The sequence below is a fragment of the Electrophorus electricus genome, chromosome 26 (genome assembly GCF_041902795.1).
Source record: "Electrophorus electricus isolate QZ-2024a chromosome 26, ASM4190279v1, whole genome shotgun sequence".
In the NCBI taxonomy this organism is placed as follows: domain Eukaryota; kingdom Metazoa; phylum Chordata; class Actinopteri; order Gymnotiformes; family Gymnotidae; genus Electrophorus; species Electrophorus electricus.
Genome location: NC_137522.1, coordinates 6,768,821 through 6,788,798, shown reverse-complemented (window position 1 = coordinate 6,788,798; position 19,978 = coordinate 6,768,821). Strand labels below are relative to the sequence as shown.

At 42.3% G+C, this 19,978-nt stretch overlaps 3 protein-coding genes and 1 non-coding gene across 8 annotated transcripts; 2 read left to right on the top strand and 2 right to left on the bottom strand.

Annotated features, from left to right (window-relative positions):
* Window positions 1–15: 15 nt before the first annotated feature.
* Window positions 16–6,912, top strand: sass6 (SAS-6 centriolar assembly protein). 5 transcript variants are annotated; one of them, XM_081708263.1, is made up of 17 exons: window positions 18–344; window positions 723–783; window positions 1,051–1,130; window positions 1,484–1,588; window positions 1,955–2,126; window positions 2,414–2,491; window positions 2,564–2,683; window positions 2,947–3,138; window positions 3,743–3,937; window positions 4,051–4,140; window positions 4,280–4,459; window positions 4,588–4,669; window positions 4,826–4,950; window positions 5,198–5,335; window positions 5,570–5,670; window positions 5,751–5,845; window positions 6,733–6,912. In XM_081708263.1, exons 1-17 carry the CDS (start codon window positions 280–282, stop codon window positions 6,774–6,776), a joined length of 1,923 nt encoding a protein of 640 aa, XP_081564389.1. In that variant the 5' UTR covers window positions 18–279; the 3' UTR covers window positions 6,777–6,912. The 5 variants fall into 5 exon arrangements, with proteins under 5 accessions (XP_081564391.1, XP_081564389.1, XP_081564388.1 ...); XM_027010703.3 differs by lacking the exon at window positions 6,733–6,912 and adding an exon at window positions 5,953–6,638 and having other exon boundaries at window positions 21–344; XM_081708262.1 differs by lacking the exon at window positions 6,733–6,912 and having other exon boundaries at window positions 5,751–6,638.
* slc71a1-1 (solute carrier family 71 member 1-1) lies at window positions 6,803–14,217 on the bottom strand. Its single transcript, XM_027010705.3, has 12 exons — window positions 13,993–14,217; window positions 13,527–13,622; window positions 12,662–12,724; window positions 12,430–12,557; window positions 11,577–11,691; window positions 11,243–11,461; window positions 10,341–10,454; window positions 9,889–9,960; window positions 9,684–9,796; window positions 9,496–9,593; window positions 8,566–8,717; window positions 6,803–8,281 (listed from the first exon to the last, which is right to left on the bottom strand). The coding sequence occupies exons 1-12, from the start codon at window positions 14,071–14,073 to the stop codon at window positions 8,075–8,077; spliced, it is 1,458 nt and encodes a 485-aa protein (XP_026866506.1). The 5' UTR covers window positions 14,074–14,217; the 3' UTR covers window positions 6,803–8,074.
* Window positions 14,218–14,427: 210 nt separating this feature from the next.
* Window positions 14,428–18,177, bottom strand: ifi44g (interferon induced protein 44g). The gene is made up of 8 exons (XM_027010706.3): window positions 17,846–18,177; window positions 17,644–17,745; window positions 17,457–17,511; window positions 17,169–17,367; window positions 16,113–16,271; window positions 15,368–15,539; window positions 15,130–15,230; window positions 14,428–15,040 (listed from the first exon to the last, which is right to left on the bottom strand). The coding sequence occupies exons 1-8, from the start codon at window positions 17,970–17,972 to the stop codon at window positions 14,849–14,851; spliced, it is 1,107 nt and encodes a 368-aa protein (XP_026866507.2). The 5' UTR covers window positions 17,973–18,177; the 3' UTR covers window positions 14,428–14,848.
* trnag-ucc (transfer RNA glycine (anticodon UCC)) lies at window positions 14,525–14,596 on the top strand. The gene has a single exon. It is a non-coding gene; the product is annotated as a tRNA-Gly (tRNA).
* Window positions 18,178–19,978: the final 1,801 nt, after the last annotated feature.

Genomic DNA, 19,978 nt, shown 5'->3' with positions numbered 1-19,978 from the left:
AAAACAAGAAATGCAGACGGTGTAAATAAGTAGAAAATGTGGACATGAATAGTGTGTGTAAATATAATCTCATGTTTTGGTTGTGAAAGGTGGGGGAAAACAATTTAAAACGGATTTCGAGTTCTTCATTTTGACGGTGTCGTTACTTCCGTCTACAACGGCCGCAGCGGGAGGCAAAGCGCCAAACTCGAAGCTCCCCGTTTCCAACCTAAAACCTCCTTTCAGAGCGTTAAAGCACCAGGGCCTCTTCGACCTTTGTTATTGTAATATGAAACAGACATGACGGATTTACTCTTTAACAAGACCTTATGCGTGCATGTGAAGTGCAAAGACTCCGACGACAGGTAATGTGTCTATATTTCTGGATGCTATGCTAAGTCCAGAATGTTAGCTATGCTAGATAGCTAATAGGCTATCTAGCTACTAAGACTATTTAGCCTAGCAAAGTAACCCATGTATTACCCAAACATTTCCCATGTAGCCAATATTATGTATTAACTAGCTAGAAACTGAGCAGTTCGATAATTTATTGATGGATATCGTAATAAGAGCTGTGGTTTCATTAGCCAGCTTAGGTATTTGGCCACTCGAAATTAAAATAAGCAGTATGAAAACACGCGTTCCACCGTGTCGAGTATTTAGTTGTTTCCGTGATTATTTGTTGTTGTTGCCTTCTGTTTTAAAGTATGAGCTTTGTTTCGCCTTTAACTTCTGTTTTGCAGACGAACAGTTATTCGAGTCGGTATTGAACTCCATTTAACTTCGAGTCCCATCCATAGGAGGGTGAGTGGTCCAGAGTTTTCGAGTGGCGTCTTGTCAGTCCAAACTAAAGCAGTGCCCGGCTACAAAGATGCCATCTCTAGCTTTGCTGGCGAACTACTGGGTTTAATAAACTGCAGATAAATTTAATTTCTTAATTACGCTGCTCTTGGTGAATTGAGAGTGTAATTAAAGCTTTATATGAACAGTGCCTAGGTTAATGACACATCTGTGTGGTTTAGTTTTGTCTGTCTGCTGAGACTGCACTCCATGTATTTTTGTGATTTATAGGATTTGGTCGTGAGGTTGACTGATGATGCTGATCTATTTTTTCTCTACAACCTTGTCATATCAGAGGAAGATTTTCAAAGGTAAGGCAATATGTCTCATTATCTCATGACGGAGAGCTGTTGTAGTGACTCTGGAATATCAGGACATTTAAAAGGGAACTCTTTTTTTGGGGGGGGGGGGGGGGTGTCACAGAATATCGGGGAGTTCTGTTTGTAGCATCTTTAAATATTAGTTGCCATTTATCAAAATGTTAGATTTTTATGTGTTTAGTGTGAGTGGTTGTTATGGTTAATGAATTTTCAGCGCCTGTTTTTCCATTCATTATAGGTCATGGAATTTCAGGTTTTTAGTCAGTGAAAGTAAGGGAAATTCAGGGACATTTGACTTTGTGTGAGAACCAGGATTTCAGCCCATTCTTATCTTTTTCCAACAGTTTAAAGGTCCAGCAGGGCCTGTTGATAGACTTCACCTCATTTCCTCAAAAATTCATAGACTTGTTAGACCAGTGTATCTCTGAGCAGGACAAAGAAAATCCAAGGTGAGAAGGCATTTCAATTGATTATACCTCTCTGACATGTTAATACAGCGTATAGATGAGAAATATGATGTGAATGGTCTTAATTTGTAGTTTATTAGACAAAATTTGCTAATGTGGAATTTTCACACTGTTTAAAATCACACTATTTTGCTGTTTATCCAAATGATAACATTTATACACGCTATCCACACTAACCATACTATTCTTTTAGCTTGGTTCCAGGCTATTACCTCCAACTGTGTTCCTGATAACAGCTTCATCTTTTGGCTTGTAATGTGTTATTTAGAATGTTTAAATGTTTGTTAGTTCATTCGTTTGGAGAGCATGGACTGGATGCAAAAATCCTGAATGAATCTTTGCCCTTAGATTCTTGCTGCAGCTTTCCACCTCCTCCTCTGTGCTGGACCACAGCCCTGCTAATCTTAATATAGTGGAGACCAATGCATTCAAGCACCTGACGCATCTGTCTCTGAAACTCCTTCCTGGTTCAGATGTGGAAGTAAAGAAATATTTGGCCACGTGTTTAGCTACAGTAAAGGTACAGTTGACATTGAGTACTTTTAAAGTTTCAACAGTACACAATAAAAGCGCTTGCTGGAAGTGTAGGGGGAAGTTTTCAAACCAAAACACTACCCAGAAGTGTAGATCTAAGCTGAGGCACTCTCTTGTGTGATTTAAAGGTTAAATAAGGTTTCAGTCTTCATGTGCATAAGAAGGGTACTAGTTTCGGCCTTCTCGTACCCCCATGTGAAAGATGATATCATACTGGAAACTGGTTGCAGCTAAACTTGGACACAAAAATGAACAGAACTCTTATTTTCACAGGAGGAAAAGGAGCAGCTACAACAAAGATTGAGGAAGACTGAAGAGGATCTGTCTAGGCAGCTGAGCTACGCACAACAGGTACGGCCAGTTTGCATAAATGTAGAAAAATTCCAATTAAAATCAATTTTCAAACAACCCCCCTTCTTTCAGACCTTATCAGAAAAAAGCCGGGAACTAGACAGATTGCGGTCAGAATGGACCTCGCAAACAACATCTCTTTCCAGCAAACACACGCTAGATCTCACAACAGAGCGGGAAAAGGCTCTTGAGGTAATGGCAACAGCAGTAGACATATTGGCTTTGCAGAACAAAAATGTGTGCCAGATAAACATTTATTGAGTGCTGCTATTACTCCCCTTAGTCCAGTTTAGAGTAAAACCTTTTACCATTCTTATTTAAGTACCTTGAAATAATTGTCCATGGTAACGGGTCAGATGGTACACATGTGGTAGAGTAGGCTGATGAACATTGGCATATTCGTTTAATGCAATGCTAACGGGCGGGCGGGCGGTGACGCTCTGGGACACGCACAGGTCCAGACCAGACTACAGCAGCAGAACGAACAGTTGCGGCGCGAGCTGGAGACAGCCCACCAGAGGAGCACCCAGCAGCTCCAGGCCAGACTCTCCGAGCTGGAAGCCTCCAACAGGGAGCTGACAGAGAAGAAATACAAGAGCGATTCTACCATTAGAGATCTGAGGGCCAAACTGCTTGGCCTGGAGGAGGTGAGAGAGAATGCACTTCCCTTGGGAGGTTAGGCTTGTTTGCTGGTTTGTACTGACTCAGTCGAATGTCTGTGTGTAGTCAGGGTTCATTGTTTTTATTTGCTGAAGTGCTAAGTACAACTCTGCTGGAGATCTGAATTAATGGCAACTCAGTCAATTTAACACCGTTTGATGCACTTTAAATAAACTTAAATAATAAAAAAGAACCACCCTGCTTTTTTATGGTGTCTTCAACCCTGTTTTCTTAGCCATGAAGCAGTAATTTTTACTTTTTTTTCTGTGTTTTAATTCTGTATTCTCTAATGATCATTTGCTCTCATACATGTTGAGTTCCCAAGGTGAAATCATAATCACAGTAGTAGAACTCCACCACATTGACAAGGGACATAATGTGGACTGGAGCAACCTTCTGTATCAGAATTTTGCTGGTTAACTGCTGTAAAAAAACAAAAACAAAAAAAAAACCCAACCAACCAACTTTGTCTTGTTTACACCCCCCTTTTTTGACCCTGACATTGGCTGTTACCAGGCAAGCCCCTCTAAAAGTAGAGCACTTGCGTTGTGTATGTGGCATGCATGTTATGCCATGGTGTGTCGTGTGCAGGAATCGCAGAGGGCCAAGCAACAGGTGGTGTCACTTCGTCGGGAGAACGGCACGCTGGACTCGGAGTGTCACGAGAAAGAGCGGCTCCTCAACCAGCTGCAGACTCGCGTGGCTGTGCTCGAGCAGGAGATCCAAGGCAAGGAGCAGCTCGTCCTCCGCACGAAGGAGGTCCTCGACGCCACCCAACAGCAGAAGGTGCCGCTTTCTCAACTTCATCCAGGGACGATAGGAAGATTTTAGAAACCCACCCCACCTTTTCTCCTTACTCATTAGTTTTTGTGTTTTATTTAACCTCCATTCCCAAGTAGAACTCGGTTGAAGAAACTGCTGAAAATAAACAACTTCAGATTGTCAAGTTGGAGTCCACAGTAAAATCCTTATCTGAGGAGCTTATCAAGGTTAGTGGTTTATAAAGAAACTACTGCTTAATTTTCAGCAGCTTATGGACTACCATGATCCTTCAGATCCAAACTTATTACTTTTTTACTTGTAAGTTTTTGTAAGACACCTAACCTGAGGAACAAACTCCTCCCTCAGGCGAACGGCATCATCAAGAAGCTCCAGGGCGACCTCAAGGCCCTGGTGGGGAAGATCAAGGTGAAGAATACGGTAACGGTGTCTCAGGAGAAGCTCCTGCAGGACACAACGGAGCAGCTGCAGAAAGAGCAGCGAGATCTGCAGGACACCCAGCACAGACTACGCCTCAAAGAGGAGGAGGTGACTGGCCCTTAGCTTCACCCTCCCTCCCCGCGCGCGCGCACGCACACACACACACACACACACACACACACACACCCCTTACCTCGTTGTGGGATTTCCGCCTGACGCACGTGCTCCTTCCGTAGGTGTCAAAATTAAAGGAGCAGTTGGAGGCCACTGTCCAGAAACTGGATGAGAGCAGGGATGTACTGAAGACCAATGAAAATGGTACGCGTACGCTTTGATGTTAGTTTTCACTTAACAGTGGAAGAGTGGACCCCTCCACCGTGACACTCGGACAGATTGGTCTAAACTGTGGCCAGCACGTCAGATGGCTGATGATCCAGCGTCCACTGATGTGCCTGGTTGGTTTGTGTTGTGCAGTCATAACGTGGCTGAATAAGCAGCTGAACGAGAACCAGTTGTCCAGGAAACAGGAGGCTGTGGCCATGTTTGAAACACCACCAGCTGCAACAGGCGCGAGGCTTGGATCAGCCTCCCACAATATGGTAATTTTCAAGCTTGCCGCCTTCTGAAATCTGCTTTGGTGAAACACGCCTGCTGTCCGTTGACCTAATCTTCGTTATCTTTCTAAGATGAATACGAAACGTGATGTAAAATTTAATCGACACTTGTTCGTGGTTAGTGCATGCATGCATAGAAAGAATTTTGATGATGAACGCGTGACCTGGTTTTACTGTAGTTAGAATCAGTGTGTGTGTCTGGGATTTTAAGGTTTCCTTTGTTCTTTCGTAGCTCGATAGCAAAAGCTTCCCCTCCCTGGGCCTGCCGTACCCTGTAACCTCCACGTTAAACTCTAAGCACTCCTTCCCTCTCTCGTGTGTGAGCACAGGACCACGCCCAGTCATCCAAAATCCCAACCCAGGAGCAAAGGCAGGCTTTTGCGCTCTCTCTATCCCTCCATCTCGTTCAGTCCGTCCCTCATCCAATCATTGCTGTGTAGTTTGCATGCAGTCAACACCAACAGCTTTTTGTGTGTTGCGGGGGCTTCTTTGTTCAGAAGTTCTCTGTATGTAATAAATAGTGTGGTCTGTACTGTTGTTTGTGATTTTCACTCACGCTTGTGTGCGTGTCCCCCATGTTCATTTCCTTCATACTGATTGACAGGTGCAGTTTAACCCTATGAGTGCCAAATCCGGCGGCGGGGCAGTGGGTGTGGCGAGCGGCAGCCCCCCTGCGCAGCAGCAGCAGTTCTCCAATAAAGAGAAGTGAGTCGTGTGCTGCTTCTCCCTCCTGTGCCCTTCCTGCTGCTCCTCTGTAAGAGCTCAATATGTTTCCTTCCTTAAAGCGCGGAACCCCTCGGGCTGGATTCAAAATACTTCGAGAGACGAGATGACAGCATTCCCCTGCGCGGTCTCGTGCCCAGCGTGCATCTAAACAAAGGTCAGAAAGGTTTCACTTTCTCTCGCTGTCTTCCCTCCCTCCATTTTTACAGTCTTTCTTTAGTGCTTGGTCCTCAGACCGTGGCTTAACTCTCCATCTGTGTGCAGACATCCCCAGGCCCTCTCTTAACGTGGCACTTCAGTCAGGCCCTTCAGCTTATTTCCCAGCATGACACACAACAACGCGTTTGCTTTTCTGAAGATGTTTTGCCATCGGCCGAATCGCCCCGGTTGGCAAAAGGCAGGAGATGTTTCTACGCAGTCACATTCACGTCACTCTTTGCCCTTATGTGTCCTCAAGTACTTTATGCTTTTTGAGTATTATTTATTAAAACAATTTTTAACCATTAATTTGCAGAGGAGTTTTTACAAACAGGATAGTTGAAAGTTTTGACGGACCAATTTTAGACGGAAAAAACTTAGGGGGACAAAGCCTCACTTGTATAGTGCAACATTGACTTTGCCATATAAATGGTGCACGGTGTCGAAATGAATGCCTGTGGCTGAAGTGGTGGAGAGAACTGTCCAAATTAACATATGAACTTTTAGTCATAGGTTTGATTACATACGCAGGCCATATCCAGACAGGAGAGAGTGCATTCCTGCTGAGAGGAGTTTTAAAAACAAGTCACTTATTTCTTCAGTAATGGTGCGAGGCCCTGCTTGTTTAACTACATTACAAAGCAAATCCCTCCACTCTGCCCTGTTAAGTTGTACATAAGTTCCACATGAGGAACAGCTTGATCACTGTGAATTTATGACCTTAATAAACCTTTTTTTTTCTTAAGACCATATATCTAATGCTCATGTGCTTGATTACTGTTCATATGATTAAATGCATTTGACATTATATACAATTGCTTAAAGTCTAAAACATGTTCTGTACAGTTTGTATCTGCAGAGGTGAGAGAGTGCTACCCTTTTCCTGCTGAGAATTTAAGTAAGATCCACACACTAATTACGTCAAAATACTTTTATTGAAATGTTTGGCTATTTAATGTAATATTTACATGCTCAGTCAATCATGTTACTGTATGTTAAAATGAACAATAAAAGGCAGCAAGACAACCACAACATGGCAAAGCATACAGTATCAAGACCAGTTTCAAGAAATATAGAAAGCTAACTCAAAGGCAATTCAGAAATTTACATCTGTCGTTCAGTAAAACATCCATATTTGGTCAAATATCTTGTTAAAAACAAGCAAACCCTTTTCCTAAAAAAAGTGAAACATAGAAGGCCACTAACAAATATCACTTTTTCCCAGCAAACTCCTGCTGACATCCAAAAAAACCATAATGTAATTTGAATGTTACCCAGCCAAGGTCATGTAGGACCTCAAAGGGGTGTGTATAGATCCTTCTGGTGTCTTCTGCAGTAGTCGTCCCCTCAGCCAGGGACAGCCTCTTCTGGCCCTGCACCCCATGGCTCTCCGTCGTTCCCCCACTTACCATTTGTGTGTAACCTTAATCATTAGCTGGTCAGTTAAATCTATTTCAGGATGATGTGCAGTTCAGAGGGTTTTACAGGATTTGGATTGAGAATCAGTGCCCTAAATGATACAACCAAATTGGGGAAGGCACCAAAACTTAGTGGTACAACTAATCCACAGGCACCCACCTTTCCATAAAATAAAGGTACTATAAAACGTTGTAAAGCTGTCCGTTTGACTGTAGCTGCTCGCTCGCAGTCTGAAGCTAAACTGTAATTTAAGGCTGTTCCTAACAGGCCTGTGTGTAGTGTCTACCTGTCTGATCCCAACCCTGACCACATCTTGCAGTGGCACAGAACAGCATAACAAAAAAGTTCATATTTCAAGCTGGATAAATCAGTTTAAGTGCATTAACTGGCACTGGTTGACGCTTTGTCCTTCGTCTGTCTGTCTGCGTGTATGTGTGCGTACAGGGGGACAGGAGTATACACGCACTCTGTTCAGAAACATTCCTGACTGAGGTTCTGGTCCCTGAGTGACCCAAGCTCAGGTAGATTTATCCTCACAAAACAAGAAAGGCAAAAACAAAAAAAAATCCCCCCCAAAAAACAACAACAAAAAATAATAATAAATACAAGCAATTGCAACAGTGCCTTTGGACAAAACCATCATCATTAAATATATGTTTCATAATGTACACATTTTCTTTTTTTAAAAAAGGTCTGTTCTGGGTTTGACACAGCTCTACATTCTCCTGACTCTGTGGAGTCCCTGGTTCAAGGGTTGGATAGGGGCCAGTCACACATTAGTGTCCTGCAGGAGGGGCTCCTTGGCTTCCCCCGGAGGCTGTTGGCTGTGGGGGTGCCCGTGGGGCGAGGTGTGCTTCTTCCAGCTGCCCGCACGGGCGCCCTGCTGTGTGTGCTCGGGGATGAAGAGGGCCACCAGGAGTGCCAGCAGCACTGAGCATGCTCCGAACAGGAATGGTGGCCCAGGGATGATTGCACTCTAGAGGAGCGGGAAAGGGGGCAAAGGTCAGTATATGGATAAACCCAATGTGTTCAGGACACCCAGTCCTCTGCTGCATGTTCTCACTGATCTAACGTCTGATGCAGCTTTCCCACAAGTTAAATCAGACATGCTGGGGTAAGGATTGTAGAAAACTGCTGAAATAAAGTCTGAGCAATGTGCTTAAAAATAAATAAATAAAATTTTAAAAAGAGTGTTGGCTCTGACCCAAACTGTCCGAACTAACCTTAGCTGTTTCAGGGATGTGTATGCAGTGTACTCACCTGCTGGTGGAGCTGAGGGTGATGCTCCATGTCTGCATCACTTTCAGGAACGTCCAGCTCAACGTGAAAGATGTAGAAGATGAAACCGTAGAGCGCGGGGCCCAGGCCATTACAGAGACCTCGGATACCAGTTATCATCCCCTGTCCCACACCTACAAGCACACACCAGCCAAATTTCCATGAATGTACCACATTTTCTAAATCAAGTAACCAAATGTGTGAAAATATCATATTGATAAATGGAAACTAAAGTTATATATGCTACAAAAAAAAAAAAATTTGCCTGATAGTCCATGACTGGACTCAAAAACGATCAAATCCTGACTGTGTGTCTGGAATAGGCAAATTCTATGACCCTGGGAACCCACTATACCCTGCATTTGGCTATAATGCTTTCCCATTTTGTAGCGTTAGACATATTGTCACACATTCAAACCAATAAGAATGCTATCTGCAAACACAAAGCACACAAAGACATGAGCAGACTGATGACTCATCTATTTGCACAGTATTTAAATGACTGTTAATTGTGCACATATGGAATTTTATACTGCTGATTAACTCTAGCACTTATTGTTTGAGACTATTTGGTATCAATTGGTTTTGCCTCTCTTTTAGGCATCAGCATTGATTCTTGTATTTAGTAGTATTTTAGTTCAATGGTATCTTTGACTGACCTACAGTGCTGGCTAGGTTACGTTCTATGGGCAGATGACAAAGTGACTTTTGTAAGTCGCTCTGGATAGTCTGCTAAATGCTAAGAACGTAATCGTAAATCGATGGAACACTTGGATAATAAGACAGCCTCCAACAGTCCTTCAAACCTTTGTATAGTATTTAAGGAGGAATACGACAAAATGGGTATTAAAAACTGTCTGTTGCTCAGCTTATCATTGGAAACTCTTCCCCAAGCACCATCCCAAAGTGCACCTTGCTGGTCTGGGTCGGCGGTGCGGGACACCAGAGCGCTGATGGCGGGAAAGGTGATGCTGGACATGGCAGCCACAGCTCCTGCAGCCCACATCATCCTGTGGAGACAGAAGAGCAGCATCTTTACCCCTGCCCGCGTGCCCCAGGGGCAAAAAACGCACACAAAGCGGACCGTTCATCACACTCACCACGGCTCGGAGCCGAATCCATACCATGCCAGCTGCAGAATCTGGAATCCCAAACCCAGCAGGATTGTGTTCTTGTTCCCGATGGAACGCATAAGTAAACTTAACACTACAGTCTGAAGAGGCAAGCGCATGATCATAGAGGTCAGTAAATCAATTCTTCCGCAGGAGTGTAGAACGTACAAATCCGATTGTGCAAAATACCAACCTGTGCAACAATTGAAAGCAATCCTAGTACAGCTATAAATGCAGCAACACTTTCAGGGGAAAATCCCATAATCTGGAACCAAAGCACAGATTAACAAATGAGCAAAATTACATCAACAGATCATTGCTGTTGATGTTGAAAGTGCATCAAATGGGTAGGATCTAGAAATGTAGCTCAATACATAGGCTGTGTAACAGATTTTTTAAAAATTGAGCAACATCTGTGCATCCTGGTGTATGTAAATGTCATTCTGAGTGCAGTGTGCATACATTTTGTGTAACCCTTGATACACTGATTGCAGAAATATCAAAAAGGCCAAAACAACCAGAAGTGATTCATGCCATGAGTGTAGACTACTCTGGAGGAGAGCATCAGGTCTCATCCTGAACTGTGGCCAGTGAGAGTAGAATGAGGCCCTGGGTGCTCCTGCACGGCACCTCCTACACACTCACCTGCTTCAGGTAGAGGAAGAAGCTGGAGTACTGGCCAGCCTCAGGGAGATATGACAGGAACACTGTAATGCAGATCAGCAACACTGTGGAGTCCTGGCCAACTTTCCTCAGAGACTAGAGAGAGAGAGCGAGAGAGAGATTGTGAACAAGCAAAAGAGTGATAGAATGGCAGAGTAAAAGATGCACAGTGACTGCATAGTACCACTGACTCCTGTCTACATGTCAACTCTCATTTTAGCTCAACCTTATAGTTTCTTTAGGCACTGAAAGCTGAAAAATGTCTCTGGGTATCATGGTGTGTGTATGATTTCTAGTGAAGATCCTTAAACTGGAAAGTAATCATTACAAAGATGATTTATAAATAAAAGAATATAGCAAGTCAATGATGTGACTATTTGATATTTTTTTAAAAAGACAAAACAATAGGCAAATTGTAAAAATCACACGCGCAGAAACATAGTGCAGTTAAATGAGCTCAGACAGAATCAGATAAAGAATCAGAATCAGATCAGTGGTAAAAGAGAAGCAGATAAACCAGCTCGTGAGAATTTGTGAACTGTTCTGTTTCCTTAGGATTACTACTGTCAAAGTTCACGGTGTTGTTGACACTAAAGCTGGTAAACTGGGAATGTTCACAGACTGACACGGAAGCATGTGCAAGAGTGCTTCCCTAAATTAAACCAAACAGCATATGAACAGAGTGTTACATCAATCCTGTACACACTGCATTTTGTACTGAGCCCTCTTTGTATTGCCAAAAGTACAGCTTCCATTACTGCCAAGAGGCCGAATCCATTCTTCTGGCCGTGCTAATTCATGTTTTCACCCTTATAACAATAATGACTAAAAACCATACACAGTGAAAAGAAATAATTCCATCTCAAGGAAGGTGAAAAACTCACAGCGAAAGGGTCGGCCTGCTCCCAGGAGATAGGGGCTCCCCACGAGGCCGGTCGCATCTTCTCAGGCAGCGACTCAGGCACGGCCAGCAGGATGAAGCAGATGTCCAGCATGGCGATGGCCGAGGCCAGCACCACCACCAGGCTGTCTCCGTACACCCGGCTCAGGTAGGCCCCGATGGCCGGGCTGGTGACCAGGCTGGCGGCGAACGTGGCCGACACCTGAAAACGGGTGATCAGCAAAAGCAGTGCTCAGACAGGCCAAAGATGCAGCCAACACACGAGAGAGCTGCTCTCCCACCACCACACGCACCGCTATATAAACGGTGCCACGTACCAGCCCATATGCCATGCTGCGCTCATGCTCCTGTGTGATGTCAGCCACGTAGGCAAAAATGACAGAGAAGGTCACAGCAAACACCCCTGATACGGAGATAACTGCAAAATACCACCTGCAAGAAAAACGGGTCATATTTAAAATACACATTCATGTAAACATGCCCAAGGGAATAACACCAAATCTGGCATCTGAACATCAATTCCCTACTCACAAGTAGAGCTGGGATCTCAAAAACGATTGCAACTTATGACTACAATAAGATTTTCACTTGAAATAGATAGATGCAACAGCCCATCACACAACAGAAATAAACGTGGTAACAGCCAGGCAGTTCATTTTTGGTTTGTACGTTAAAGCACACGTCCATTTCCTAATGCAAAGCATCATTTGAGTTAACACTGACTGGCATGAAAGCAAAAGTGAACTCATATCCTCCAAAGCTGCAGAAACTGTTGACAATGCTCCCATGAAAACAGTTATATGGAAATGGTTTGGACATCTGAAAAGCAATGAGGCAGAGATTAAGACGGTCTGGTAAATACATATCGTTGGATGGTGCAAACCAAGATGGGAAACACCCATTCTATTTTTGCAAATAAAGTTTATCTAATGAACAATCTGGTATCCTTATGCTTCATTCATTAGCAGGACACTCTTCAACCTCGCAGCATTATCAAATTATATTGTGACAAATATCGATATCGATTTTGATCAATAAGCATATCATATTATGCTTAAAAAAAAAACAAGTTTTTTTTGCCATATTGCCCAGCCATACTCACAAGAGAATGCAAACCATACCAAGAGAAGCAAAGGTACTAGCAGAAACTGTGCACATTAATATACGAACCATGGGCTAATCTTCATCAGTGGTATTGGCGCACATGTGAAGAAAACGGTGAGGAGGAGAAAGGACTTCCTGCCCCACACATCAGACAAAGCACCGATCAGTGGGGCACTCAGAAATGACAGCAAACCCTGCAACGTTCAACAACACAGCATTTACTACCACAGCTGTGGCGCATTCAGGCTTAATTTTATATTTAAAAGCAAAAACACAGAACAAATGTCTGACTATGTACCTTAACGCCTTGTATTAGTCCATTCATCAAAAACGTATGCTTTGGGAATGTTTGATGAAGAACCTGGACACAGGAAAAAAAAAAAAGTGATATTGTTCTAAATTTGTGGACTAATATTCCATATCTGCTTCTTTCACCACACTCACCAAATTCCCATATTTCCTAAAGGCAGACTAAGTTAGCTAGACCAAGGCTAAATGCCCTGTTCACTACATGTTAACACTTCATGGATGTGATGGGTTTTCATCTGAATAAACTCCCCTCTGCTCTCCAAGCATCTGCTCTCTGGATGAGAAACTCAACCCTCCCCCTAGCCTCTGACAGGCAGCTGTGGCAAGCAGCTTTATCCTCAGTCTCTGACTAATCAGCAGACCAAACAACAGGGCATCCTTCTGCAAAGCACGGCGTTTACTGCACTTACGAGTCAACAGTTGTAGTTTATTACCCTAAGCCCTCTGATCGCTGTTATTACTTTGGCTTTACCTCTGTGGCGGTGAATGGAAACAGCTCACGGGTGGGACATCAGACACTGGTTTTTATCCCACGCCTGCCAGCTTTTCAACTAAAGTGGGACCCTGACTCAGGCCTTGCCTGGATTCTCGACTATAAGGACAGAGGACCACACATATATGCCGGCGGCAGGGAAGTGGGTTTTGTTCTTCTGTACGAGAGCAATATACATTCACATTGCCCTACTACGTTAATTGATTGGCTTGTAGCTTTTTTGTGTATATCGATAACTCCAAGACAGCGACACACTTACTCATTGAGGGTTTTCTACGCATGGGTAAAAAGAGCTAATAACATTCTTCTCCAGTTCACAACAGTCAAAGCCATAACCAAAATAGACAGAAAAGCAACTTACCACCAGCGTAGGTGCGGTCAACAAGCCCCACGCAAAGAACTCCAGAAAGATGACTATGACAGCATGGTAAACACTGGGGGAACCAAATCCTTGAGGCTGTGGAGAGAGAAACAGCCATGAAAATGTAGCTAGATATCTATACAAAATACGTGATAAACTTTCAAAACACTTATCGTAGAAAATGGGGTAACTACTGCCAACAGGCCAGGATAAAACACCAGCTGGCCGTCTTTAGGCATGTTTTGCTCAGGAAAAGAGTTAAGTTGCGGTTAGCTCGGTTCACTAGGTTAGCTAACGAACCAACTTTCCAAGTTACCACAGCTAGATAGTAAGTAGTTTGATATAAACCCCACATTCAGGTGTCCAGTTATCCTAAAGATGAGACAACTGATGTGAGAGGCGTTATTTTATCCAACCAGTTGACCCACCTCTGTGGCAGCGACGGTTATTCTTGATCGCTACTCACCGTGCCACCATCCTTGATGATGATTTTCTTCGCCAGCAGGAGACTGCGATTCACCCGTTTCTTCTTTTTGCTTTGTGTCATATTACCATCCTAGTGCTTCTTGGTGGGTTTAAACGAGGTACACGAGGGGGAAACGTTTTAACGGCTTTACACTTCGCTTCGTCCATTCAGCTCCACAACCGCCATCTTCGCGAACGCAGTACGCGAGTGACGCAAACGCAGGGTGTGCGTGATGACGTCGGCATCGTACGATCCTGCATTCTTTTTATACCGACGTCACAGTTCCCGTCCATTGTGACGAACCACGAGGAGAGAAACGGTATCAGGAATGATTCGTTTATCCTGCTGCACGGCTCAGGTGCAAACGTTTTAAAGTTAAACGAAGTTTAATTTTACATTTTACATTTAGTAGCAGCAAACTCATATCAGCATTGCTTCATTCGACTTTTTTATTCTTTTAAAATTGATCATATAGCCACACACATTAGGAAATTAGGATTAAAAGGAAACCGTACAAGGAACCCTCGCATCAGCGTTGGTGGTATAGTGGTTAGCATAGCTGCCTTCCAAGCAGTTGACCCGGGTTCGATTCCCGGCCAACGCAGAACGTTTTCTAAACTGAAAAGCTTTCTACGAAGAAAATGATTTGTTATGGAAATATTATTACCCAAACTGAAAAGCTTTCCATGAAGAAAATAACTTGTATGGAAATATTACCCAGTTACTTAATATACACAGAATATTATCTAAAACATAATTTACTGTCATTTACTGAAATTTCTTTATACTCATATACATCTGCACTTCATGCATTTATTTTGCATTTTCTCTTTAATTGTTACCCATCTGTATATACTTATAACCCTAAATTAAACTTATTTTGTTCAGCATTGTCCTGGAAGTATAGACCTGCATATTGCAAGATGTGGTCCACAGCTTTCAGCAGCAAGATATCAGTGTGTTCATCAAGATCAAGTTGTGAGGAGTAGTTTTTCACTGGTACAATATAAGACATGGCCATTCCCAACAGTGCTCCAGCCTTCACCATCTACATAGCAACATAACACAGCAGAGTTAAGCTGGAACAGTGACATGATAACTATAAATATTACATATACAGTGCAAGTGTTTGCATACCAGCTGCTGAACAATCTGGCTCTTGTACACTTGGGTGACGTCTTGAGCAGTCTCCTTGCATACTTCATCTACATGAGTTAGCAATGCCACTTGGTGCACACCTGCAATTAGGGTAGCTCTGTTTAATTTAAGGGTAACTCTATGGAGAACACCACATTCAAAAATCTCTCTAAACCACTTTAGGGCTAAAGCTCGTGCAGTCTGAATGTACTCTTCACAAATTCATCTTAAAACTCACCCAGAGTGCTAATGAGATCTCTTAACTGCTGGAATGCTCTGCTCACTCCTTTGGGGTAACTGTTGAGCTTTGAGGCATCAATCACAAACACCACGCAGTGAATCTGCTCTTTGAGGCTGGGCTTTTTTATGAATCCTGCAGTCTCGGAACCAATAGGTTCTTCTGGATTAAACTGTGGGAAAAAACCTTCACCGGTTATACAACAAGCCTGCAGATGCCACTTATCATGCAACATGTGTGCATGCTTTGTTTTTAATTGCAGCAACTGGTTTAGATTTTTTTTCCTATTGTTTCACAGTCCAACTGTGGTCATGTGAAACTTTCTGAAGTTTATATTTACAGCATTTATCTGACACTTCCAAAGTGACTTACAATTCTGTAAGAACACAACTTGAGCAATTGAGGGTTAAGGGCATTGCTCAGGGGCCCCACAGTGGCAATGCACTAGTTGTGGGGCTTGAATTGACAACCTTCTGATTACCTTAACCACTAAGCCACCACTGCCTAGCATTGAATATTTGACAACATGATGTTTTACCACCTTACAGGTCACATGTCACACTGCATTCCTGAGGACCACAGCATAGTATTCTATTGTTTTCAATGCATTAACAATTCACAGTGCCAAAGACATGTTTTTAACAGCCCTGTTTCTGAGTTTATGAATGTAAAGCACATGATAAATTGTTGGCAAGAGAGATGTTTATGTGTATCCAATTATATTATCGGAGTTACAAACATTTACCCGATGTCCGTCTGGTACATGTCCTTTAATGATGCACTGGACATCATGAAGGGTCAGTCCAGTGATATCTCCATCTCCAATACCCATTACATCACACAAGACCAGACCTGAGGAGCTGGTCGCTGCCTCACGACTGTATCTGATGTTGAAGGACTGGAGCTAGAGCCAAGGAAACGAGAGAACCTTTCTCAGCTTCTATTAGTGCACATTTACAATTTATAACTATTAATAAAAGATTGAATAAAGGAGTCTCTTTTTTTGTTTGTTTGGCTTGCAGCAATGGAAAGAAATAATGTGTTACAAGTTAAGATATTCATTTATATGTATTGATAGTGTTTTGTGTACTTGGGGTACAAGTACTTGTGTACTTGAACTGTATTTAGTATTTTACTAACATTTATGACATATTGCAAAGTGTGGAGGCTTGGCAGGATGCAAAGATGAGCCGTGTAACACACAACGACGTTTATTGAGAGACACAACAAAGACAGCATAGCCCATATGCTAATGCACAGTCAATCACCGACAACAACCACTACTGAACAGGAGACTTACATATACACACAGTAACGACACAAAACAAGGAGTAGGTGTGAAACATGCGGAGAGCGTGGTCATACGAAGGAACACACACACACACACACACACACACACACACACACACACACACACACACACACACGGAGACGTCTGGGAGGAGGGGCCGTACTGTGATGCATAGTAATGACTAGAAGCCCTTTCCAGTTAATTCTGTAGATGTATGTTTTATTTGTGTCATTACATTAGGTTAAAAAAATGTATGCTTCAGATGTTCTATGGATGTGGGGGAACAAAAAAATGTATATTTAACTCTCCTAAGTGAACAGAGTGAGGAAGAGGTAGGATTTAGCAATGAGGAATATCAGATGACAAAGAAAGGCTCATGTAAGAAGGTAGTAACAGGGTTAAACAGACAGCTGGAGCAAGTGAATGCGATGATGGAGTTGTAGACACAGGTATCAAGTAAATTATATATATATATATAGAAACAAACAAGTATTTCTTCTTTTTTTTTACCTTTTTTGTGAAGCTTGTGAAAGTGGATGAGCCCACCATGGCTCGATTCAGAACCCGACCAGAAAACACTGACTGCACCGAACTGATGAAGCTGGACTTGCCTGCACCAACTGGACCCAAAAGCAGAACCCGGGCCTCGGAGACAGACTTGACAGATGGCTTGAAAGATCTGACCATGTCCATCAGTGCCTCTTTAGCTCTAGTTGCACAATTCACAGTGGTGAGCTTCTGCACTGTTTTGACATATGCAGATTTATGCCAGTATGGATAAGCCACTGGGATACCTACTGCTGAGACCAGGTTATGTTTCGCCAAGGCGACTGGAATGTAGTGGACATCAAACCTTAAGCGTTATTAAGTACAGAAAAGAATAAGAAATACATTTACTCAGATCAAGACCAAATCCTATGACAATGAATGAAATGTAACAGCTAGAAGGGGATAATTCAATCCAATTTACAGACAGTAGCAGTACCTCCAAATAAGAGATTCTCTCTCTTTTCTCCTTTGGAAACGGTGCATTTGCTTGTCCTAAAGAGCTTGGTCTCCTCTTTGCCATCTTTACTCGTGACAGACGCTTCATCACAAATGTGACACAAGTTGGTAACACATACAATCACGACAGTACTGTGACCATATCAATAACTTTGCTGTTGCATGTACTCAGTGCGCAATACCTCCCATACTGGGGTCCTCTACCTTATCCTCTGTAACATCTTTGTTGCTGTCTTGAGACAGGCCGGGATATTGTCCAAAGCTGAACTGTCCAAAGCTGAAACCACTTTCGTTGTTTTTAAAGGCCATCTTACTCAATGCAAACTCTTGCCTAAAGACATTCAACTGCAAACACACAAAAATGAAAAGCACGTTGTAAACGTGGACAAGTTAGTATGTCCCTAATTAACCATACGATTATCAGATTATCAATGTAGCATTAAAGAGGACATTAAAAACTCTTCAGATCACGGGCTACTCGTAACACTTGGCCACGCAAGTACAGCAGAGGAAATGAAACGTCAGCTTTGCCAAGAAACGAAATCGAAACTTTAGTCTAGTCTGTCGTTTAGCCCCTGACCTTCAAAACGTCCATGTTTTTCTTTCAACTGGGCAATTTTTTCGACTTATTGGCCACTGTCTCACTATAGCTGCAAAACGGGGACAGTGGACAAGCATTTTACCGTTTTTAAAGGGCAGATTTCCACAATATTGTTGTGAAACCGACACGTCCTCCTACGTGTTGCTTATCTGAAGGTGTGGGAAACTCTGGGATTTTTATTTTATTTTAATTAATTAATTGATTGATTTTTTGCTAACCGGTTGGTTTATTTCCACACACTTAGAAGATTTCAGGTCTTTTCCGTTTTCATACTATTTTAAAATATCATTTTAGGCTAGTAGGCTTGCATGGCGATGGCTAAACGAGGCTTTCTGAAATTTTCAACCTCTATTAGGCCTGTTGACAGGTTAAAAAAAAAAAATAGGTTCGTTAGTGGAAGTTTTATTCATAGCCTACTGATGAAGAGGATGGTATGCAGTGAAAGTGCGCAGCATTTAAAGGTGCCATAGGATGGGGAACTGGTGTCCTTGCCATAGTTGATCCGTTGGGGTGGAGGTGGTGCCCCGCCGTATAACAGCCAGTCAGAGCAGAGTAAACCAGAACAACATCGTTAAAAAAAGAAAACCATTCGTTTCATTCTTGGGCCAAATCACAGGGTTGTAATCGAGCGTGCTTAACCACATCTTGGAATTTTCTTCTCCACGACCAAAGTCTCATACCTGTTATTTAGACGTCAGGGGACAATCGAAAGATAATAAATTAGGACTCGAAGTATTTTTAGATGCGGTGCACCACGCACCTAATGAGGCATCTTTTGTGATGAAAACATGTCTGTAACTACTTTAAAATGATACGTACACCTATATAATAACAAATTGGCTTTCTTTTAAAATTAATTGACTAAAATCAATGACTAAATAAAAAAAAGCTGTCATTAGACATGTAGATATTGACGTCGCTGTCCATGCTTCTCCCCCACTTGTTAGATCACACACACACACACACACACACACACACACACACACACACACACACACACACACACACACATATATATATATATATATATATATAAATAATGTTTGATATTTTCCCATCTGGCTTTAAAACTCTTTATAACAAAAGTGACAAATAACTTGACAAATGCATTCTTAAAAGTGACGAACAACTTGACTGGTAAATATCTAACTACTTTCAGACCTTGGAGTCGCTTTTGATAGTGTATAGTACAACATCATTTTAGAATCTGCACGCTTCTCAGTATATATACGTCTTCCTTTGGTAATATAATTCAAAAGAATGATGTATTTTTCCATTGCTGTAGTGATGACACCTAGCTCTCTCTAATGATCTCTGCTTATTACAGTGTCTGTGCTTTGAAGATATAAACATATGGAATGAATAGTAATTTCCTTCAATTAAATGAAATTATTTATCAAAAAAAAAAAAAATCTGGAAGTATTGGCACAATCTGTTAAACCGCAGGTTAAGAATGCAGTTTTCAACTTGATCTCAGAATTGATAAACAATTTAAGCCTGTTATCAGAGCTTTAGTATAAAGTATTTTTGTTCTTTTTAAGATTTGAAAATAGCCATCGATGCTTTTCTCATACTGCTTAGATTATTGCAATTCATTGTTTTAGTTATTAGTTGGTGTTCCTTATCTTGTTTGTTGTTAGTACAGCTGCTATACTGCTCACTGGCTCCAAGGAAAAGGGATCACATCATTCCGGTGCTAGCCTCCCTCCACTGG